At 39.7% G+C, this 25,443-nt stretch overlaps 1 protein-coding gene across 13 annotated transcripts in view; it reads left to right on the top strand.

Annotated features, from left to right (window-relative positions):
* TTLL5 (tubulin tyrosine ligase like 5) overlaps positions 1 to 25,443 on the top strand; it is a 307,802-nt gene that overhangs the window by 217,411 nt on the left and 64,948 nt on the right. For 12 of the 13 annotated variants that reach the window (XM_027120075.1, XM_027120076.1, XM_027120080.1 and 9 more), the window contains one exon: positions 8,512 to 8,729. In XM_027120075.1, the coding sequence (XP_026975876.1) occupies positions 8,512 to 8,729 (218 nt within the window). Of the gene's footprint in view, positions 1 to 8,511; positions 8,730 to 25,443 lie in introns of those variants that run through there. The other variant, XM_027120086.1, reaches the window with a different exon arrangement.

The raw sequence follows: 25,443 nt of genomic DNA on the forward strand, positions 1-25,443 counted from the left end.
AAATTGGACACATTGCTAAGTTTGCTTTAGATTTGCTTTGGAAGGGAGATTTGATTTCAGTGGATTTGCTTTAAAAAGGGAGTCAGCATAGCATAAATGAGGAAGGCAATGTAGTACAGTAGGGCTGTGAAATCAGACTCCTCCGACGACTTGGATCTCACTTACTACTTGGTAGCTTTGCCATCATGGACAAATTACGGAACCTTTTCGTGCTCTGGTTGCTTCTTCTGTGTATGGAAGTGATGATGGGACCCACCTCAAATGATTGGGAACATGCTATAACATGTAAAGCACTTAGAGCAATGCTAAGCATGATAAAAGCTCAATAAAAATTCATTTCTCTTATTATTATGTATTACTTTTTTTCCATTGTGGTAAAAAACACATAACATAAATTTACCCTCTTAACAATTTTTGTGAGTTGTACATATTGTTAACTATATGTACATTGTTGTACAACAGATTACTAAAACTTTTACATCTTGCATGACTGAGTCTCTGTATGCGCTGAACAGCTCCGTTTCCCCCTCCCCTCAGCCCCTGGCATCCACCATTCTGCTTCGTGTTTCTATGAGTTTGATTGCTTTAGATACCTCATATCAGTGGAATCATGTTGTATTTGTTTTTTAGTGGCTGGTTTATTTCACTTAGCATAATGTCCTGAAGTTTCATTGTAACTTATGCAGGATTTCTTTCTTTTTTAAGGCTGAGTGATGCTCTATCACATGTATATACATTTTCTTTATCCATTCATCAGTTGATGGGCATTTAGATTGCTTCCACATCTTAGCTATTGCATTATAATTTCAATTTGCGGTTTTAGTTAAACCCCCTGTGCCAGAAGCAGAAATTGGTTTAAATGATATTCAAGAAGGTGGTTTAGGAGAAGTTCAAGGCTCGTAAAATATTAATTAGCTACACCTTTTTAAACTAATATTTACTTGTTTGGACAGCTGAAAATTATAGCAAATTAATTACACAATTGCTAGAGAGAGATGTGAGGAGAAAGAATGATTAATAGTACCATGGTAAAACGATTAAAAGAATATGTTTGTCCAAAGGCATAAATGTCTTATAAACGTTAAAAAAGAGAAACAGCATTAGCATCAAATTATGAGCCAGCTTTCCATGGGACACGTAGTATTTCCTTATAATAATCAAGGAAAGGTAAGGGAATTATTCTCCCAAACATACTGACAGAAATGTATTTGGTACAGCCTTTACAGAGGGCAATTTGAGAATATGTATTAAAAAGACAAAGAAGAAGCAGCCTTCTGATCTAGCCCTTCTACTTCAAGGAAACTACTTTAAGGAAATGATCTGGTATATGTCAAAAGATATAAAAAATAACATGATGTTTATCACAACAGTATTCTTAAATAGCAAAATAAACTGGTGACAGCCTTACTATGTGTGTGGTTTCACAATGGAAGTATAAGATTTTAGGGGGCCTACTTTTTCCCACTTAAAAATGTTTTAGGAACTTATTTCCTTAACTGCAAATATAGATCTACTGTGTCAGTTTATAGCATTCTACTATTGGTGATTGGTTAAGTAAATTATGATAAACCATGATAGAAAATACACAGCCATTAAAAACAATCATCTAGATCTACCCTTATATATATGAAAAAATGCTCAAGATAGATATTTGAATGAAAAAAAAGTCTCCAAAACATCAGATATCATATACCATTTTTGTAAGCCCATGGAAATACATGTATATACAAAGAAAATAAGTGACTATACACAGAAAAAAGTCTAAATGTTACCAGAGGTTATCTCTGAGAGTAGAATTCGAAATGACTTTTTTTTTTTTTTTTGTGGTACGCGGGTCCCTCACTGTCGTGGCCTCTCCCATTGCGGAGCACAGGCTCTGGACGCGCAGGCTCAGCGGTCATGGCTCATGGGCCCAGCCGCTCCGCCGCATGTGGGATCTTCCCAGACCGGGGTGCGAACCCGTGTCCCCTGCATCGGCAGGCGGACTCTCAGCCACTGCGCCACTAGGGAAGCCCCGAAATGACTTTTAAAACTTTTCCTTTTTCTAATGAAAGTGTTTCAAAAAAACAAAAAACCTTTGGTCTGCCAAATATTGCTGGGCATTGTGGGAGAAAGAAATAGAAAGCAAAGCAGAGTCTACAGTCATAGGAGTCTAAATTTGCCATCAAACTATGAGCCTCTACCGATGTATGACTATCAGTCAGTTCTGTTGTCAGAATGGGGGGTGGGCCTGTAGTGAGGAAATGTCATCCATGTGATGTCTTAGGGCTAGTTTCACTGGGTTTTCTGATCATGGGCTGCAGCCCTGGCCTTAGCCAGCTGCCTCATAGTTGGACTTCTTTGGTTGTAACACACACCTAGCCCAAGATCTGTTCAAGTGTCTCAATGCTATTGAAAACCCAACTCAGAGACACTGCTGGTATGTTTGGTTTGCGTACATGCAGGAGTCTGAGGCATGTAAGTATATTTGAGTATCTGTTTTTAATGGCCTGCATTGTTTCTCAGATGTTAGAAGGTACAGTTGATTTAGGGGCTGCGTGAAGCACAGTGTTTTCCGTTGGTTGGTGAATAATAGTTTCTTCTAAATTGTTCTGTCCACGTAAGCACCTGTATTCACATCCTTTAGAATAGGTGATTTGCACTAGTAAGAGCCTTCTTTCCTAGTTGCTATAGGAGAAGTAGCTTCTTCATTTGTTTTAGAAGTGGGAGGGAATGCCAGAGGACTTCCAATCTCTTTGGCGTCTCAAAGTCCTGTCTCAGGTGCTTGTGTCTTCAGTCTCTCTGTGTATGAACGGGAGCATCTTCAGGGTTTCTGCCCCATCCCTGTCGAGGTCCTAGCATTGCCCAGTGCCTTGTTGCAGTACCGGAAGTTGTATTCTTTCTCTTGCTCGGCTTTCAGTCTTGTTCCAGCTGACAAACATTGTGAATGGAAGACAGCCAAGAACTGCATGCAGGGTGGGACAAAGGCCTTTTGGAAGCTTGCTTTTGCCAAAATAGAAACAGCTACCCTCACCCTCACCCTGGCCCTGAGCTTTTCACAGCATCATATGGTTGCACAAAAGACGAAGTGTGTTCTTTGCATTGAACAGCTCTCGGCCTGGTTGTAGCAGGATGAGTGCTTAGCATCTTACCTGCTCAGGAAGATATACCATCCCAGTACTTGAGCTGCCAGAACTAGAAGTGGCTTTGTATGCTACGTAATGGGAACTTTATCCAAGTTACAATAAAAATCTCATATGGGGAGAATAATGCCCCAAATGTTTGCTCTTCTGATATCAGAGTAAAAGGGGTACAAAGAGACATTAACCCCGCTCAATAGAGGTTAACATTTACCTGCTTCATCCCCCTTAATTTTCAAAAAAATGAATTAGAGAGTTATTGATATTTCACTGCAGGGAGGCCTCCAGCTCTACTCCATCACCAAGAAGCCTGAGTAAAGGCTAAAAGGGGTGTTTCTCTGGAAGGAATTAAAACACACACACACACACACACACACTCCCAGAATTTAATCTCTGAACAGTGTTATCTTTCTAGTAAGAGAGCTCAGATCTTGCTTCCCTGTGACCTTCCAAGTTTCAGTCTGTGTTCTGTCTATCAGAAATTCCTCCTTCCCACCCACGAGTACCCTTCTGTTGTGGGAGAAGGAGGGCCTTTCCAGTCTTTTGTCTGTGGCCAAGCCAACGCTCAAACTGTGGTTTTCTCTGAGTCTCCTTGCTGAGGCATTGCTGTTTCCCACACCCAATAAAGAAGCAAAGGGCTTGTGCTTGTTGACCAGGTCTTATACAGCTGGTGCTTATACAGTTCTTACATTCCCAGGACATTGACTGATGACAGTGCAGCCCCCATCCCTGGGTTAACCCACAAGTGCAGAGTGCTAATACTGTATATCCAAACCTCACATTTTTTAGAAATTATATGGAGAGAACTTTATATAATTCTTCTGCTTATTTTTGAATGAATATCAGGACAAAACAGTTCATACAATCTGTCATTGGTAGAGTTGTAGGATTAGGGCCAATACAGGCTATGGGGTATACCTGGGGAGGCTGATTTCTGCCAGTCGTCTAAAAACATCTATTTATATGTCTGCCTTTAACATTACCTGAGTACTTTCCTGGTTTGCTTCTTAATCAGATTTGATTACTTTAATCTCATTCCACTTAGTCTTGGCTTTGGTGAAACACCTGGGGACTTGTCCACATTACTGACTTTTGGGAGTTTTGGATGGCATAGAGTTGTAATAATTTCATTACCTATTCAGTATATGAGCATATGATCACCAAACAACAAATGAGAACCTGGAAGCTTTTTACTGTATTTGGAAAAAGTATCTGCTTTTTTGAGATGCAGCACATGTTACATTGAGGCTGAAACAAGCTTGACTCTTTGGTAGATTGAGAATTATATCTCAGCTCAGTTAGGGTTCCACTTGGCTGCATGTAATAGGGCACCCCCCCACACACACACCCATGGCTTAAACAAGTTAGAGGTTTATTTTCTTTCCCCAGTATAGTCAGAAATCTAGAGCTAGGTGCTCCTAAAGTCCGTGGTGCTATCAGGAACCCGTGCTCCTCCTGTCTTTCTCCTCTGCGGTCCGTTAACAAGTAACTTCCACCCTATGGAAGTTATGCCTGTCCACCTCTAGGTAGATATCCATGTTCTGGGTGGGGAGAAGAAGAGCAGTAAAGGGCAAAAGTTGTGCACCAACCAACCCAGTCTGCCCCCTTTAAAGAGCTTTCCCAGAACCTGTACCTGGAAACTTCTGTTTACAACTCAGAACTAGGTCACATGGTTATCTCAAGGTACAGGAGAGATTGGGAAATGTAATTTTTTAGCTGGGCACACATTATTACCCAAACAAAATCAGGGCAGTTTTATTGGGAAGAAAGGAAGAATTATTAGTACCCAAGCAAGTGAGTCTCCTAAGCAATAAATTCTTCTGATTTATTTTATTTTGTGTTTTGAGGTAAAGACTGATCTTATTACTTATGGAACATTGGTGTCTAAGGTCCTGCCACAAAATTTGCATCTAGGAAGGTGAATTTATTTTTGTTTGGGATCTATAGAAGGGCTTACTTACATTTTGTGGCTGAGTATAAGTTGAACACATACCACACTAGGCACTATTCAAACTCCAGAGAATGGTCCTATTACAAGATTACATCTCTATGTAAACAAACTTGCCTATTTTCTTGTATAGGAATTTAACTGATGCTTAAAAAAAATCAATAGTTGGTATAATGTGAGTTGTTGTTTTTTTCCATTCATGTTGTAAATGCTTATTAAGCACCTTTTATGCACAAGGCATTCTACTAGGCAGTTAGTGAAACAAAAATTAATCAGATATAAATCCAGGCATTTCCAGTATGAATTGTCCAGAAGCAGAAAAAAGTACATATATAAGTGCCTGTAATACAAGGTAGAATGTGCTAAATGTGATAAGACACATACAAATACATTTTTATAAGCATTTAGAAGAGGGGAAGATCATTTCTGCCAAAGAGAATTGAGTAAATATGATCTGGGGAACCTACACATATGTTTTCACTTTAAGAGTTTGTTTTTGCAGCTAGTGAGCATCATTATAAGACTAGAAAACTATGTTGAAAAATGTAGAACCAACTACCATTCACAAGTCATTACAGATAAGCAGACTTACATATCAGCCCGCCCGTCCTTTGGTTCCTCAGTAAAAGGCAGTAGTTTGGGAAGGAAGGGAGCATTTCAGTTTCTACTGTGTGCCTGGCACTTTGATTTATTTCAAGAAACCTTTACTGAGTGCCTGGGCTACATTTACTTATGTGATCTTCATTTAATCCCCAACAAGCCAGCCAAGTGATTATAATTGTTTTATGAGGAAGCTAAAGCTCAGAGAGGTTAAGTAACTTGAAGAGGCCACCCAGTGTATAAGTGACAGAGCCTGCATTTGAGCCCAAGCACATTGGACTGCAGAGCCATGCTCCTTTCCACTTACCTGAGTGTCTACTTTTCGCTGATGACCTAATCTGGTTTTGTAGCCATAGTTAGTGTTGAACAGTCACTTCCTTCTTCAACCCAGTCTAATGGCAAGTCCTAGAACCAGCTGCCTGAAACTTGGTTTTCATTTGGATACTTCGATTTGTACTCAGAAAGTTAATCTGTTACCTGCTCAAATCTTGTTAGAACTTGACTTCCTTTTGACTTTTCAATAATTGATTTTTGTAATAAATAACTACATATAGATGGTACAAAATTCAAAAAGGTACAAATGATATATAGTAAAAAATTAGTTTCCCTCTCCCCCTGACCCCTAGCTAACAGTTCTTTTCCATGGAGGATGCCAGTTATTTTTAAGAGCCTTTCAAAATTGTTCTGTGCAGATACCAACATTGTATATACGTTTGTGTGTGTGTATTGGCATATAAATGTATGTTTGTACGTATCCTTTTTTACTCAGGTAGAAGCTTACTATACTCACTGTTCTGATCTTGCTCTTTTTATTCATCTTTTTATTTGTATTTAGATGTCCCCGGAAGATTTTTTAACAAAAGAAAAACTCAATGAATTTGAAATACGGTTGTCACCAGGGCAACATGTATTGAATAGATGTTCTTACTGATGGCAGTTCCGTCACAGTGTGAAAAATCTAACTCAGTAAAGAATGTTTTTATTTCCAAGAGCATTTCACTAACAGTGGTTTTCCTCCTCTCCTACTCATCCAGTGAACGTGTTTATGGATGGTCGACATAGGACTCTTCAGCCCCCATTCTGAGTTCTGGTTTTCTCCCCACCCTGAATGAGGCATCTTTCAAGCACTCTTCAGTCTAAGCTCACTTATTGGGAGGCAGTGGTGAAAATAGAAGCCTAGGTTAGCCCTCTCCTGCCTCCCTCCTTCTTCCCAGTTGAATCTCTCCCACAGATTCTGAGGCCCTCAGATATGGAAACAGTGCTTGAAAGGAGTGGGTTTGTTTTTGAGCCAGTCCCCACAAGCTGGCCTCTGCTGCACCCCTTGGTTTCTGCAGATCACCCAACCCCTCGCCTCCCCCACTCCCATGTACACCCCCATGTACACACTCTGCAGCCCTGGGCTCCTGGCTTTGCCCCTGGGCTCACGTCTTCCTCAGCTCCCCTTCTGTGGTCAGAGATAGAGGCAAGCGAACAGCTCTTCAGTTCCCTTTCGGGTGGTTTCCAGAGACGGGGAACATCTCAGTCCAGTTGGTCTGTGTGAAAAAGCCCCAATCCTCCACCTCTGAAATCACTGTGCTCTTTGTCAAGCCTCTCAGCCAAACACATTCCCTCCACACGAGACCCCCTCCCTGATCCCCCACTCATACCTGCCCAGCCCAGAGCCCTTGGACACAGTTTCCTGAAATGGGACCTTCCAAGGCATGAGTATAGAAGGGTTGGTTAACATTTATTTACTAAAGCTACCCAGTTTGTCTCTTATATCTTAAAAAATAAGTTTACCTGGTGAAGTTCACCTAAAAGGTGAATGTAAGAGCATCTGAACTTATTCCTTTAGGCCTTGCCATGAGGAAATGACATTTCTTCCATGCCTCTTAAAATGTCGTGCCTACAAATAGATATCAGTTGCCAGAAATCCTTTTAATAAAAAGTCCTACGTATTTTGTCAATTATATTATTTTCCTCCTAATATTATTTTACATTTAAAGCTTTTATGAAGCAATGCATATTGAAAGCAGTGTTAACACAATTGAAGAATCAGGAACAAAATTTGGGACACAAAAAAACTATTTCTAATGGGGTGAATTAAGCTGTAAGAGTTTTTGTAAGCCTCTCCCTGAGGAAGTGTATGATTAAATACATCCTTACTGCAGGTACATGTTGGTGTTTGTGACATCTAGATGGTTTTTAGGTCATTATTTAATAGTTGTAGGCTTACCCTCTGAGCGAAAATACCCTTGTTTTGCTCTGGTATTTGTATATAGTAACTACTATTCATGTAGTAATTTTACTTTGAAAGTGTTTTCAAGTGTAGTTTTATGTTAATCTTTAGGTCATCAAGGTGTTACTACGCCACACTGGCTCCTTCCCTTTCCTCCAAGGTACGAACCTTCTAGAGGAGTTCAGAGTTCTGGGAGTGGGCTGGAATTGAGTCAGGCTTCAAGTCACTTTTGTTCTGTGCTGTATTTCTAGTACTCGATACCCAGCAAGAGGCATTCATTAAATACTTGTTGACTTTAACAATGAAGGGATACTAAGACTGAGAGAGACCAAATGCTTCTCTAATTCACGCATATGGACAATACATAGTACCCAGCCGCCCTGAGTCCTACTCCGGTGTACTTTCAGCAAGATAATCTCAACTCTCTGCTAAAAGAGATTTTCCTTCCCTGAACCTAAACCTGCATTGGCTTTATTGGAGGAGAAGTTTTTCCTTAAAAATTACTTAATTTTAACGGTTTCCCATTTCCTTTTGTCCCACCTCAGGATTGCAAACCAGTTACTGACTTACAGCAAACTAATTCGCGAAGGGCATCTCCATCTTTCATTTTTTTCTTTTTCTCGTAGGTGATCTTTGGCAGCCAGACACTACCTAACTCCAATTTATGGACAATAAATAACGGTGCAGCTTGCAGAATTTCAAGCGCCACAGCTAGTGGCCAGAAGCCAACCACTCTGCCACAAACAGTGGTGCCGGCTCCAAGCTCTTCCTCTTCCCTGGTCCCCAAACCCCCGTCCAATCACAAACAAGTCCTCAGAAAGGCAGCATCCCAGAGGGCTTCCAAGTAAGTTTTCAGTAATCTTCTGTTCAGTTTCTTCTGAGTTGTGTCAATTCTATGCAAACAGTGCTCTATTTCTGGAGGCTCCAGACAGTTTGTGCTGAAATGTTGAAAAGAACACCTGATGGGGAATAAAGGCTAACTGGTTCTCAGCCCCCCCGCTACAAATTAGAATCACCTGGGGAGCTATTGCAACATGGCCAATGTCCAGGCTGTGTCCTGTGGGAGGGGCAGGCACTGCTCTTTTATGTTCCCCAGTGGTTGTGATGAGTGCTGCCACTGGCAGGGTTCAGGGTCATTGCTAACTAACTCTTCTGGCCTTTAGCAGGAACCTCAGTCAGACAGTGCACTGGGTAACAGTGCTGAACTGTGGGCTTGGAGGGAGGAAATGAAAACTTCCTCCTGGATGTGTTTTTCTTTTGGTCATTCTACAGAGTTAGATCTTTTCATATATATTTCAGATAAAATGCAATACTCTTCCCTCACCCCCAACCTTGTTTCTTCATTTTTAGGCATTTGAAAGGGAAGACATAGGATTGGGATTTCATTAGAGGGATTAACTTCATTGACCTTAGTCATCAGGCTCTGTGTAGCAACAGTGTTTCTAATACCTTTTGTCATCTACCTGTTTTACCTCAAAAAAGACATTTCCGTACCTGAATCACATTTTTTAGGTCACGTCCTTCACTGTACCTCCAGCCATCTTCCCTAGTAAACCAGAAATGGACTGGTAAAAGGAGTGCTGGTTCTAACAGCCCCTCTCCATTTAAAATTGGGGAACTTATCAAAGATGTCTGGAAGAGGCAGGCATTCCCTGATGGACAAAGGCCTAGAGGAGGTTTGTGCATTTCTCTTGTTCTCATTGAGGCTCCCCATTCATTTGTCCTTCACAAAATCAATTTTAGTTGTAAGAAGGAATCCTAGGGCATAGAAAAAGCAGTTAGTGCTTTTCCCCCCTTGGATAATGAATCAAATTCTGGATTTGGATCGAAAACAATCCCTCGTGGTTGTTTTAATAGTATTGCTGCCATTATTCATTTATCCAACAAACGTTTATTCAGTGCCTACCAAGTGCCAAGCACTGTTCTAAGAATAACAGGCATCGTAATGACTTTATAGAACTATCTGGAGCAGTAGGAGAGGGCAGTGGGAAGGCTGCAGTTCGTGGTTGAGAGCCAATAGCACGATCAGAAGGATGTATGGTCCCTCACCCTAGAAAGAATAGCCTTGAATCCCTAAGAGTGCAGCCTCTGGAGCCAGCCTGCCTGTGTCCCATCCCACCCACCCCCCCTACACACACACACACACACACACACACACACACACACTCTCTTTATTAACGTGAGATCTTCCACAAGTTACAAATTACTTAAACTCTTGACTTCAGTTTCCTTATTTGTGAAGTGGGGATAACAAAGTGTATTTTCTTCATAGGACAGTTGATAAATATTAGCAGACTTAACATCTGTAAAGTACATAGCACAAGACCTAGCACACTTAAGAACTCAGTAAGCCTTAGTAACCATTATAAGCATTCCAAAACCACACTTTCATTCCCAGGTTTGAGAAGCCCACAGTTAGGTGGGAATATCAGTGAGTTGGATATGAATGTTGAATTTGCCAGTGTGCTCCTCGTTTGTGGCTGTTCCAATCATTGCTGAGATGGCCCGTGGTGCCCCTGTGGCTAGTCTGCTGGTGGAGAGGGGGGCTCCGTCAGCAGGCAGCAGGGCTGGACATTCGAGGACCCCACTCACTGCCCTGAACTCACTGCTGGCAGGAGAGCACTTCAGGCTTCTGAGATGGAATTGCAGCTCTATGGACAAACTTTGCTTTGCTGCATTTTTGTGGTTTCTTCTCTCTGACGGGCAGGAGTGTGGGAAAACCGGAAGCAGCTCAGCACCAAAAAAGCACAGAAGAGGGGGGGAAAGCAAGATTTCTTCAGAATTTAAGAAATATAATCCAAGTATCAAAAGGCATGCTATGAGGCGTTGTTCCAGGAAATAGTTTCCAATTTGCCTTTAAAACTCTAGCACAAGTCTCTGAAGCTAAACAAGTTAGCAGTAATGGAGACCTGAACATCCTTTCCCTTATATGTAAACTGTAGTGCTGTGAGGCCCCTGCTGTTTTCAATATGCTTCCGACTCTTAGGAAAAAGAATAGCATTGTTTTTCTCTTAACTGACTCAATGAAAAGTTCCCCCTAGGAAGTATCTAGGTAAAGTTTTTAAAAATAATCTTTTTATTTAAGAATTATTTTAGATTTACAGAAAAGCTGTCAAGATAGTACACATAAAGATAAATAAACCCAGTTTTCCCCACGGTTAACATCCTATACGGCCATGGTACATTTGAAGACTGCCATACTAAGAAACTGTCATCGATACATTACTATGAACTAAACTCCATACTGTATTTGGATTGATGAAGTTATTTTTAATCTGGAGAAACCTTTCATGGCTCCCGAAATCAGGATCCTGAGTATCAGTCGATACACTACTCTTATTGTTCTGAAGTAATTCTTGTTCCTAGCAAGCGTAGTAAGTTACTTAACATCTGTGGGACTCAGTTTCCTATTTAAAATAGGGATAATAATAGTACCTGCCTCATGGGGTTTTTAAGAGAAATAAATGAATTAATGAATGTCAAGCACAAATACAGTGCCTGGTACATAATAAATGCTAAATAAATGTTAGGTATTATGGTTAATACTAAGTTGGCACTTCAAGAAATTTTCATGTAATTTTTTACTTTCTTCCTGCAAGATGTGTTGCTTCATTCGCTTGGAGCTTATTGCGGCCTTTATTCGGGCTCAGTTCAGATGAATCAGGAACCCTCAGTTATGACTGGAGGGAGATACAGAGTCACACTCAGGAATGCCATAGTTGTCCCAAGAGACACAGCTAATGAGAAGTCGCGATGAGCTTTTGACCGTGCCAAGCCCTGTGTTTTTGGTTGAACTTCAGGCTTCTCCTAGCACAGCAGTTGGCACTGGACAAATATAGAAGCAATTTCCAAGAGCATCAAAGTTTCCACATCCTAGAGGGTTGAGTCTAGAGAACAATGGAACATAAAAGATGGAATGTCGTTTGGATTTTGGTGCAAAGGGAATTGAGAATCAGAACAGTGGGGTCCTGTTTCTTTATGATAGTAGTCAGGTCACTTTTCCTCTAAAGGTTTCAGCTTCCCATCTGTAAAACAAAACCCACTGTCCCCACTGAATAATTAACCAAAATAACCTGTTTTCAGTCTATTCTGTTGAAAGATTTTTAATGAACACGTTTGTTTTTTAATATTGATGCTTTACAGCCATTTTCCTCATCCTTTCTTGGCCCAACAGTTCTTTGTTACAGTTCTCAAATTCATATATTTATATTTCCTTTAGCTAAATCTCACTTGTCAATTCTGTGAAGAAAGTGGTTTAAATTTTTTTTTTTTACCTTTTCCATGGTGCCAATACCCTTTTTTGATTTTCCTCTTTAATGTTTGTAACACTTCATAATTTAGTACCAACTTCAGATCCTCCTTTCAAAACTATTTGTGGTATTTCTTCCAAGCAGTCAGCTGAACTAGGAAGGATGACAGCCTGTGAACAACTGCATGCATATGAACTGTTCCTTCCTTGTAAAAGACTCTTTTTTTTTCAGAGCCAGAATCACACTCTCCAGGAAATATGGAGAAAGAAACCTGAGATGATTAAAGTTTGCCAGGGAGGTGGGCAAAACTCATAGACTAGAGATGAATTTGGAAGGGCAGGGTCAAAGCTGTTTACCTTGGGACTTCTCTGAAGAAAGAAAACTGTATGAGAAACACCAGACTTGACACATCTTTGACCGGAGACGTATTACGGCCACAGGCATTAGTTTCTGCAAAAATCCCCCAGTCAATAATGTGTTAACTAAAGGACTTTTCTTTAAATAGCTGGGGTTACCTTTCCTTGCCAGGTTTTAGGATATCCTGCCTCAGGGTGACCTCAGTAGAAATTGAAGTCAACTGCCGTTCAGTGTCAGCACCCAGGACAGTGGTGTTTGCTAAAGGCTGCTAGGGAGTAGGAAGGAGGAAAGCAATGGAGAGCCCGGGAGCATGTTAAACCAAATACCAATTAATGTGACTGGAACATTTGGTGATGTCAGCAATGTGATGGAGGTGTCAGAAAAATATAAAAATAAGGATCAGGAAAAAAATATGCTCTATCTTTTTAACATATGAGTCATTAACAGGAGGCAAAGTGATCAGGACTTACAATGGTCCAAAAGTAGGGTCTTGACGTGAGCACTGAAGATGTCATATTATAGGTTAACCATCTTCTCTCAGCCTTTCAGCCTTTTATTATGTGTAGTTTCAAGAAATATAATTGGGACTTCCCTGGTGGCACAGTGGTTAAGAATCCGCCTGCCAATGCAGGGGACACGGGTTCGAGCCCTGGTCCGGGAAGATCCCACATGCTGCAGAGCAGCTGGGCCTGCGAGCCACAGCTACTGAGCCCATATGCCACAGCTACTGAAGCCCATGCACCTAGAATCCGTGCTCTGCAACAAGAGAAGCCACCACAATGAGAAGCCCGCGCACCGCAATGAAGAGTAGCCCCCGCTCGCCAGAGAAAGAGAAAGCCCGTGTGCGGCAACAAAGACCCAACTCAGCCATAAATAAATAAATAAATTTATAATTAAAAAAAAAAAAAAAAAGAAATATAATTGAATCTGTAGCATATCCATCCTTAAATATAAGATTTCTAAATTATGCATTTCCCAAATATATAATCATAGACTTTCAGTGCTGGAAGATAAAGGCCTGGATGAAGGCACAGTGTCGGGCTTTGGGTGTAGCAAGGTATACAGATGGTCAGTGGCAGAACCAAAGCCAGAATCCATATCCCCCACTGTGCTAACCCCATACTCTTCTCAGTAGACCACTGATTCAGACCCCTCCCCCACCCACCCCCAGTCCATTCACATCCATTCTGTACAGCAAGTGGCAGATTAATCATCCTAAAATACTGCCTTTGGGAAAATGCAGTGTCAGCACTTAGGAACTCCCTTCCGTTCCTTTCCACGCCAGTTTTACCACTTAAGTGGCCAATGAAATACTCAAGAGGAGGAAGAATTAGTGTCACCCTCATACTGCGGTGTTGGGGAAATGTCTGTTAGATGTAGCACAAGAAGGATTGCATAGAACAACAACATCGAGGGCTTTATATACTGCCTGTCTATGGGAGTGCAGTGTAGGAAAACACTGGGAGCCCTGGAATACACCAGACAATGCCCTCTCACTCTAAGGGGTAGGCCTGGGGCTAGAAAGAGCTAAGGGCCAGTTGAGGAGTCACCACTTAGACTCCCTTTCCTCTACCAGGCCTCAGCGTTTGGACCTCAGTGGTGGCATTAGGAGATCTTAGGAATTGGTTTGGGCATGACGACGATGACATCAGTCAGAGAACTAGGTACTAGTAATCACTTCTAACCAAAAGTTGCCATTGGGATACATATGGTCCAGTGGGGAGAGAAATACGTGAGAGTCATATAACGATGGATCTTCCTTTGGTGATTCATACTTAGGTAATTTAAATTAAAATCTTACTTCTCATTCCTGCTTGCTGGGATGTTAAAATGGTAATATAAATGTTGGGTATTTCCCATCTCTCACTTCCCTTCTTTCTTATCTGATTATGAAAATCCCTTTTTTAAAGGTTTGGACAGAAACTTAAAATAGCCTTTGATAGAATTCCTATCAGTTTCTCTGTAATCCTGTGTCCTTATTAGCAAACCTAGACTTTCTTCTCCGAGGATGAGCAAATATTTTAAAATCTTGGGGCCTGGGAGTAGATAGTATAGCTTAAAAGAAAGCTCCGTGCAGAAGATTCAGAGGAGCTGCCAACCTCCAAAATAAGTTTAATCAAGAAAGAAAACAACATTTTAGAAAACCCCTAATGTGCATTGGTGTGTAGAGCTAGAAAAATCTATCTAAGAGAGAGCAAGCAGTCTGGGGTCAGGAACGATTAAATGGAAATGAGAACACTTGAGTGAAAAATTGGGTTGAACACAGTGAATCGAGATTGGGCACTGCAGAAAATTGAATTAATGAAATTCAGGACATATTTTAAAAATTCTGCCAAAATTCTGAGGAAAAGGTATACAAAGGTAAAAATGATGAGAGAAAAGATAGGTTCAACCTAAAATAGTGAATTCCAGAATGAGAATAGAATAGTCATTATTATAGGCAAAATAGACCTAACATAAGGACATAAAGGGTTTTGAACAATATAATTAATAAGATTAAATTAACAGACATGCAATTTTATGCCCTGCAGAGCTCCCAGGGAGTATTTTTCAAAACAAAACTATCTCAGTGTAAATCCTTAAAAAATGGAAATTATACAGTCTTCATTCTCTGACCACTTTACAATAAAATGAGATATTAAAAATATAGACAAATGTCCAAATAATTTTAGAATGTTAAAACATTCTTTTAAGTAACTTGGATCAAAATTATTTTGGAAACCACCTTGAAAATAAGAATTGTACATATCAGAACAAGACAAGAAAGCCCACTCTAGCCACCTTTATTCAGCAGTTAGGCAAGAAAAAGAAATAAAAGGCATCAGTGTGGAAAGTAAGAAGTAAAACTGTCTATTTGCAGAATGCCACTATTTGCAGACGACATGATATTGCATACAGGTTGCATACAACCCTAAAGACCCCACCAAAAGACTGTTAGAACTCATACATGAATTCAGTGAAATTTCAGGATACAAAATTAATATACAGAAATCTGTTGAATTTCTCTACACTAACAATAAACTATAAGAAAGAGAAATTAAGAAAAGAGTGCCTTTTACAATTACATCAGAAAGAATAAAATACCTAGGAATAAATATAACCAAGGAGGTGAGAAGATCTGTTCACTGAACGCTATAAGGCACTGATGAAAGAAATTGAAGACAAAAATAAATGGAAAGATATTCCATGCTTATGGATTGGAAGAATTAATATTGTTAAAATGTCCAGACTTCCCAAAGCAATCTACAGATTCAGTGCAATCCCTATCACAATTCCAATGGCATTTCTCACAGAAATAGAACCAAAATCCTAAAATTTGTATGGAACCACAGAAGACCCAAATAGCCCAAGCAATCTTGAGAAAGGAAAACAAAGCTGGAGGCATCATGCTCCCTGATTTGAAACGATATTACAAAGCTACAGTGATCAAAACAGTATTGGCATAAAAACAGACACATAGATCAATGGAACAGAATAGAGATCCCAGAAATAAATCCAGACATGTATGGTCAATTAATTTACGACAAAGGAGCCAAGAATATACAAAGGGGAAAGGACAGTCTCTTTAATAAATGGTGTTGGAAAAATTGAATAGCCACATGCAAAAGAATGAAACTGGACTACTATCTTAAAACATACACAAATATTAACTCAAAATGAATTAAAGACTTGAATGTAAGAATGGAAACCATAAAACTCCTAAAAGAAAACATAGGCAGTAATCTCCTTGACTTGGTCTTGGCGATGAGTTTTTGGATTTGACAACAAAAGCAAAAATAAACAAGTGGAGGGCTTCCCTGGTGGCGCAGTGGTTGAGAGTCCGCCTGCCGATGCAGGGGACACGGGTTCGTGACTCGGTCCGGGAAGATCCCACATGCCGTGGAGCGGCTGAGCCCGTGAGCCATGGCCGCTGAGCCTGTGCATCCGGAGCCTGTGCTCCGCAATGGGAGAGGCCACAACAGTGAGAGGCCCGCATACTGCAAAAAAAATATAAAAGAAATTTGCTAAGAGAGTAGAACTTAAATGTTCTCACCAAGGAGAAGGAGAAGAAAGAAAAAGGTAAGTATGTGAGGTAAATAACTAGATAGGGGAATCCTTCCACAATGCATATGTATGTCAAATCACCACAATGTACTTTGAATATCTTGTGATTTTATATGTCAAGTCAATAAAGCTGAAATAATTTTTAAAAACAAGAAAAAGAATTATATGTATCAAAACTTATATTTGAAATTTAGGCAAAGATGCACTCAAAGGTAAATTCATAATTATTTTCAGTGTTAAATATGGAAAGATTGTAGAGAGATTAACCAAGATACAAATGGCAAATTAGCTTCAACCAATATAGTGGTTTCAGCTGATTACAGCAGAGTGTCAGGTTAAAAAGAATTATGAGGACTTCTGTGAGCTCAGCAAGACAGAGTGCTGTGATAGATTAGTAATGTCTGATGTTGAGCGTAGTGAGTATGCACGCCACATATTTGTCATACCTGAACTAAGCTTCCATCTCTAGAAGTTAAAAAAGGGTCAATAAAACAAAGCTAAGAAAAACAGATCAAAGGAAATCAAGAAGAAAGCAATATAAACTGAAAAGCAAGCAGCAAAATTAGTTAAATCCAAAACCTTGTTTAGTTCGGGGTAGGGGGACAGGGAAGGAGAAAATAAACACAGTTCTGCCAGAAAAATAAGAGAATTAAAAATAGAAGTTTTTAAAAGTAGATATAGGGGAGATTGAAAAATTATGAGGACACTGCACACAATCGTATGCTACTAAATTTTTTAAACTGGATGAAAGATAATATTTTGAAAAATATGAACTATCAAAATTGGTTCTTGAATAAAAAAAAAAACCAAGTAGAACAAGGTAGAAGTTTTTAAACTATCCAAATGGGTTCTTAAAGAAATAGGGTACACACGTAGGCCTAGGAAGCAATTTTAAAATATCGTCTTTAAAGTAGTTCTTTGAACCTTTTTCCTGAAATATTTGGAGGCTTCCAGCTGCCTGCAAAGTAAAGTTGAGAGTCCTTACTCTGGACATTGAAGCCCTCTGCAGTTTGTCCTCCGTCCTGTCTCCAGTCTGCTTCACACATGGCTCCATTCATCGTTCCTACCTGCTCATGTCATGCCCCCTGCACAGAATGCCCTTAACTATCTTGAATCTAAGTCCTGCCTTTTATTCAAGATCAGGTTCTAATTTATCATCTTGACACAGCTTGACCAGATGCCCCATTCTCAGCTCCTCAGCTGACTCTTCCATCTGCCTCCTTGTCTTATTTTTCCTTTTCATATGTGTTCTGCTTTTCGTTAAGTCTATTAGGGACAGATATCTTGTCTTCATCCTTTTATCATATATATACTGAATGTTCACTGCTGTGCATTGCTGTAAATATTGGTGATGACACCAGTGGACGAGACAGACATGAGCCCTCTTTTCATGAAGGTTGTTTTTGAAAGACAAGAGAGAAGTTCAGCCCCTGATATGGCTTATATTCATGATAAGTTCTCAGGAAATGGTAGTGAAGGAGGTGGTGGTGAAGATAGAGATGGTGGCACCGTAGTATTTTGCATCAAGGTGAATGCATCAAGGATCACTAAATAACAATTATCTCTTCGTTAGTTATTTAGACCATGTAGAGTAGTGTATGGGAGGCAGTAGAGTACAACTGCTAATATCCCAAGATTTCGAATTAGACTTGAATCCTGGCTCCTTTACTTAATTGACTGTTATTTAGGGATACCTCTAAGCTTCTGTTTTGTTATCTGCAAAATATTACCTACGTCGTGGAGCTGTTCTTAGGATTAAAGGAGATCGTGTGTTTCCCTGACATATATTAAGTGTCCATTGCATGCCGGTTGGTGTAGTTTGTAATTCCTGCTGCCGTTATTGTTCCCTGTTAAAAGAAATCTCACTTTTGTTGTTAGTAAACTGATATTCATAAGTATGATTTGGCTCTAGCTAGCAAGGCTATGGAAATTCACACACATTCTGATTTCCTGAACACTAATAACTCTAATGACTACTGAAGGCAAAGGCTTAGTTTCAAACAAAACAAAAGATTAGATTTGGACTTACTGACTTCCAGTCAAGTTGGCTCCGTAAGTTCTCACTTAGTATTCCGCCTCTGCTTCAAATAGCAGTGATAGATAAAAAGCTTAAAGAAGAAAAAAGAAACAAGGGAAGCATCTCCTTGGCCCCAAAGTGTACAGAAATGAATAGCAATCAGTGAATGAGGCTGAAGCAGCAAGTTTTCTGAGCCCTGCTGTGGAAGCAGGCAGTGGCAGCCTGGAGCTCAGCTCCCGTGGCATATTGGGGCCTGAGAGTACCCTACCCGAGAGGAGAGACTCATTAGTAGAAAATAAAACAGTGATTTTTTTCAACTGGAGATGATGTTGCCCCCCAGAGGACATTTGACAATGTCTGGAGTCATTGGTTGTCATAATTGAGCGGCGGGGGGGGGGGGGGGGGGGGGGGGGGTGTTGCTACTGGCATCTAATGAATAGAGTCTAGGGATGCTACTAAACGTCCTGCAAAGCACAGGACAGTTCCCCGCAGTGAAGAATTACCCAGTCCAAAATGTCAGTAGTACCAAGGTTGAAAATTCCTGAGCTAAAGAATGCACTGGGCTCTTCTACAGGGAGACTGACAAAGCTGACATGGACCCACTGGCTGAGGCTCCATCTTTATATAAGGCTATGGGCCTACAGAGTTAGAAAGATAATGAAATACCCTTGCAACTGTTCATGTCTCAGAACTCACCTGGATTTCTATTTATCTCTGAGGCAGGGGCACCAGAATACCACTGTAAAGTCTGGTTCTGGACCGGGGTCAGGGGGACTGGGTAGAGGCAACTGTAAAATCTTCAGACTGGGAGGGGTGAGCAAGTAGGGAGACAAAGGGGGGAAGTGATTTCTATTCAAAATGAGCCTGCAAACCAAAATTCTAAAACGCATGAATAAATCTAATATTAAGAAGGATTGCCGGCAGAATCAGCAACTGGGCCATGAATTCCTTGCAGATGAAATTAATATTTTTGAATGGTCAGACATATTAGATCATGTATCTAACAGTATCTTGTGGAACATGACATGTGACTCTGATAGGAATATCAGAAGAGAGAGCTGAAGGATAGATGAACAAGCAATACTTTAAAAAATAACATCATTAATCATTAGAGAAATGCAAATCAAAACTACAATGAGGTATCATCTCACACCGGTCAGAATGGCCATCATCAAAAAATCTAGAAACAATAAATGCTGGATAGGGTGTGGAGAAAAGGGAACACTCTTGCACTGCTGGTGGGAATGTGAATTGGTACAGCCACTATGGAGAACAGTATGGAGGTTCCTTAAAAAACTACAAATAGGACTACCATATGACCCAGCAATCCCACTACTGGGCATATACCCTGAGAAAACCATAATTCAAAAAGAGTCATGTACCAAAATGTTCATTTCAACTCTATTTACAATAGCCCAGAGATGGAAACAACCTAAGTGTCCATCAAGAGATGAATGGATGAAGAAGATGTGGCACATATATACCATGGAATATTAGCCATAAAAAGAAACGAAATTGAGTTATTTGTAATGAGGTGGATGGACCTAGAGTCTGTCATACAGAGTGAAGTAAGTCAGAAAGAGAAAGACAAATACCGTATGCTAACACATATATATGGAATTTAAGAAAAAAAAATGTCCTGAAGAACCTAGGGGTAAGAGAGGACTAAGGACACAGACCTACTAGAGAATGGACTTGAGGATATGGGGGGGCGGGAAGGGTGAGCTGTGACAAAGTGAGAGAGTGGCATGGACATATATACACTACCAAACATAAAATAGATAGCTAGTGGGAAGCAGCCACATAGCACAGGGAGATCAGCTTGGTGCTCTGTGACCACCTAGAGGGGTGGGATAGGGAGGGTGGGAGGGAGGGAGACGCAAGAGGGAAGACATATGGGAACATATGTATATGTATAGCTGATTCACTTTGTTATAAAGCAGAAACTAACACACCATTGTAAAGCAATTATACTCCAATAAAGATGTAAAAAAGAATTAAAAATAGCTGAGAATTTTCTGGAACTGGAGAAAGATACGAGTCCTCAGCTAAAAAAAAAAAAATCATTTCTTGTACCAAAATAAATGCATCTCTAGACACATCATAGTGACAGTGCAGACCATCAAGCATAAATGGGGAGTCTCACGTATTATCTGAAAGAAAATTCACTTTAACTACAAAGGAAAACAGAATACCAGCATTCTTCTCTTCAGAAGTAATAAGTGGCAGAAGACGAGAGCTAATAGCTTTACAGTGTTGAGATAAAGTAACTCTGAGTCTAGAATTTTATATATAGCTAAATTGTCATTCAAGAAAGAAGGCAAAAAATAATAATAATTTGAGGGCTTCCCTGGTGGCGCAGTGGTTGAGAGTCCGCCTGCCAATGCAGGGGACATGGGTTCATGCCTCGGCCTGGGAGGATCCCACATGCCGCAGAGCAGCTGGGCCCGTGAGCCATGGCCACTGAGCCTGCGTGTCAGGAGCCTGTGCTCCGCAACGGGAGAGGCCACAGCAGTGAGAGGCCCGCGTACCACAAAATAAATAAATAATTTGAGATATTCAAGGTCTAAGAGTATACCACCCATGGCCTTCACTGAAAGAAATAGCAAAGATAAAAGTGAACCCAGAATAACATGAAAGAGTGAAGTGCAAAAATTTTATAAAATGTCTATAAATGTTAGTGACTATAAAAATAATTGTTGGTCTTCTTTAAGAAAATAAAACACATTTAAGACAACAACAGGATTCAGGGACAAGAGTAGTCAGTGGATAGTAAATGTATAACAGATCTGTGTCAAGTTTAAGGACAGGACAGGATACTGAATGGCTTTATACTTCCTTAGAAAATAATAGCTAAATAATTAATATACAGTCTATTGCTTTCAAACCAACAGAGGGGAAGAGAAGGGAATGTAGAAACTCTGTGAATCCAGTGGGAGGCAGGAAATCAAGGGAAAAAAAAGCAAAGGAAAAAGATGGTAAATGGAAAATTTAAACTAAGATAAAGTAAAACACATGTGTAATCACAATAAATGTTAACAGATTATACTCTTCTGTTAAAAGATAGATTACCAAATTCCATTTTTTAAAATGCTCAGTTATAAGCTGCTTAAAAGAGACATACCTAAAGTAAAATCTTGCAGAAAAGTCAAAGATTGGAAAAAGGTAAACCATGCAATACTAAGTAGAAGGAAAACTAGTATATCCATAGATAAAATTAAGCAAACATCATTGATAGGGATAAAGAAGAGCACTTGTATGCACTTAACATAACTTCAAAATATATAAATCAAAAGCTAACAAATTATTTAAGAGAAATTCACAAATTATCATGGTGAGTAATTTATTTAAATATACTTCTATCATTAACTGACAGGTAACTCAAACAAAAATTTCTGAAGATTTTGAATATTTGAAATGGAGAATTAACAGTTTGCTTTAGTAAGTGGCTTTTAATCTTTTTTGACCACCACTCATAATTTAAAAATACATTTTGTATGCAACCCAGTAAAAATATCTCTATGTATATGAAATAAAAGTTTCACGAAATACTACTTCCTATCCTTTTAATTTATTAATTATTATTTTGTTTTCACAGACATTATGCACTGAAGCATAATTACACATGAAAACACTTGAGAGAGTGTACCTAGTCCGTAGAGTTGGTGATGATCCTATTTCTCTCACTGGGATTTTAAACTCTCCCTAGGATATGACACTTTGGAACTATAAACTTCATAGAACAGGTGAAGCCATGGAGGCCAGAACAGTTCACACCAACTGACCCATGGTCATAACACCCAAGGGAGAAGAGCCGTAGTAATTGTTCATGTTCATTCAGGCTTACCCAAATCTTCCTGACTGGATCTCAAGTGAGATAGTATTAAGTGCTGGCTCCTTCTTTATTGTAGAGTTTGATATTTCAGTCTCAAGGTGTTATTTCTAAGACTTGAGAAGCTAGATCTTGCGAACAGCCTTGTGAAAGAAACGGTACTGGGTTTAAAGAAAGACTGTGATGTCTGCTCTAATCTAAAGACTTGTGTTTTAGAAATGACTTTTTTTTTTTAACATCTTTATTGGAGTATAATTGCTTTACAATGGTGTGTTAGTTTCTGCTTTATAACAAAGTGAATCAGCTATACATATACATATGTTCCCATATCTCTTTCTTCCCTCTTGCATCTCCCTCCCTCCCACCATCCCTATCCCACCCCTCTAGGTGGTCACAAACCACCTAGCTGATCTCCCTGTGCTATGCGGCTGCTTCCCACTAGCTATCTACCTTACGTTTGGTAGTGTATATATGTCCATGCCATTCTCTCGCTTTGTCACAGCTTCCCCTTCCCCCTCCCCATATCCTCAAGTCCATTCTCTAGTAGGTCTGTGTCTTTATTCCCGTCTTACCCCTAGGTTCTTCATGACCTTTTTTTTTTTTTTCTTAGATTCCATATATATGTGTTAGCATATGGTATTTGTTTTACTCTTTCTGACCTACTTCACTCTGTATGACAGACTCTAGGTCCATCCACCTCACTACAAATAACTCAATTTTGTTTCTTTTTATGGCTGAGTAATATTCCATTGTATATATGTGCCACATCTTCTTTATCCATTCATTCTTTTTTCTTTATTCTGCTCTGCAGTAGTTATTTCCACTATTTTATCTTCGAGGTCACTTATCTGTTCTTCTGCCTCAGTTATTCTGCTATTGATCCCTTCTAGAGAACTTTTAATTTCATTTATTGTGTTGTTCATCATTGTTTGCTCTTTACTTCTTCTAGGTCCTTGTTAAACGTTTCTTGTATTTTCTCCATTCTATTTCCAAGATTTTGGATCATCTTTACTATCATTATTCTGAATTCTTTTTCAGGTAGACTGCCTATTTCCTCTTCATTTATTAGGTCTGGTGGGTTTTTACCTTGCTCCTTCATCTGCTGTGTGTTTTTCTGTCTTCTCATTTTGCTTATCTTACTGTGTTTGGGGTCTCCTTTTCGCAGGCTGCAGGTTCGTAGTTCCCATTGTTTTTGGTGTCTGTCCCCAGTGGCTAAGGTTGGTTCAGTGGGCTGTGTAGGCTTCCTGGTGGAGTTGACTAGTTCCTGTGTTCTGGTGGATGAGGCTGGATCTTGTCTTTCTGGTGGGCAGGTCCTCGTCTGGTGGTGTGTTTTGGGGTGTCTGTGGCCTTATTATGACTTTAGGCAGCCTCTCTGGTAATGGATGGGGCTGTGTTCCTGTCTTGCTAGTTGTTTGGCATAGGGTGCCCAGCACTGTAGCTTGCTGGTCATTGAGGGAAGCTGGGTCTTGGCGTTGAGATGGAGATCTCTGGGAGATTTTCGCCATTTGATATTACGTGGAGCTGGGAGGTCTCTTGTGGACCAGTGTCCTGAAGTTGGCTCTCCCACCTCAGAGGCACAGCACTGACTCCTGGCTGGAGCACCAAGAACCTTTCATCCACATGCCTCAGAATAAAAGGGAGAAAAAAATAGAAATAAAGAAAGAAAGAGGATAAAATAAAGTAACGTAAAATAAAATAAAGTTATTAAAATCTTAAATAATTATTAAGAAAAAAATTTTTAAGTAAAAAAAGAAAAAAAAACGGACGGACAGAACCCTAGGACAAATGGTGAAAGCAAAGCTATACAGACAAAATCTTACACAGAAGCTTACACATACACACTCACAAAAAGAGGAAAAGGGGAAAAAATAATATATCTTGCTCTCAAAGTCCACCTCCTTAATTCGGGATGATTCGTTGTCTATTCAGGTGTTCCACAGATGCAGGGTATATCAAGTTGATTGGAGCTTTAATCCGCTGCTCCTGAGGCTGCTGGGAGAGATTTCCCTTTCTGTCCTTTGTTCTCACAACTCCCGGGTTCAGCTTTGGATTTGGCCCCACCTCTGCGTGTAGGTCGCCTGAGGGCGTCTGTTCTTTGCTCAGACAGGACGGGGTTAAAAGAGCAGCTGATTAGGGGGCTCTGGCTCACTCAGGCCGGAGGGAGGGAAGGCTACGGATACAGGCTCCTATCCTTTTTAAAATGCTGATTGTGTCTCCTAAATTGATTTTACAACCCCGTTATGAGTCACAACTCACAGGAAAACATTAATAGCCATGCACAGACTCCTGGACCCAAAAGGGATAATATACATTCTTTTAAAGTATACGTGGAATATTTATAAAACTTCAGCACATACTGTGTCACAAATGAAGGCTCCACCCATTTCAAAACATCAATATCACACTCTATAACTATAATAAATATACTTAATTTAGAAATAATAAGATAGTTTTTTTAAGGCCTATGTGTTTGAAATTTTTTTTAAATAGGGTAATACTCAGTTGTTAAAGAGGTAGTCATAAGGAAAATCATAAAACATTTAGAACTGAATGGCTATGAAAGTATGACATATCAAATTTGTGGGATAGCCAAAACTACTCGAAAGTAAATTTGTAATCTTAGATACATTTATTACAAAGACAGGAAGGATTGAAAATCAGTGAGTTAATCATTTAACTTGAAATGCTATAAAAGAAACAACAGAGTAAATTAATAAAAATAAAATAATAAAAATATAGAAATCACTTAGAAGAGCCTGGCACACGGGAGAACATGAGAGAACAGTGCCTCAGTCAGTGTCTGGCACGTTAGGTGTTCATTAAATACTTGGTGCAGGAATGAATGAAATTGACAGCAAACAGTAGCGAGGCTTACCTCTGCAATGACTAATAAATAAGAAAAAGAGAAAGTCCCACATAAATAATATTAGGGATGAAAAGGAATGTACCAAGAAATATGATGGATTAGATCATGTGTAGTATGTTTATAAAATGAGTCCTGTGCACCACTACTACACACAAGTTGACCTCACTACGTGTTTCTTTTTTTTCTTTTTTT

This window comes from Aethalodelphis obliquidens, unplaced genomic scaffold, assembly GCF_003676395.1.
Source record: "Aethalodelphis obliquidens isolate GAN/ISIS:26980383/991018 unplaced genomic scaffold, ASM367639v1 scaffold21, whole genome shotgun sequence".
Classification (NCBI taxonomy): domain Eukaryota; kingdom Metazoa; phylum Chordata; class Mammalia; order Artiodactyla; family Delphinidae; genus Aethalodelphis; species Aethalodelphis obliquidens.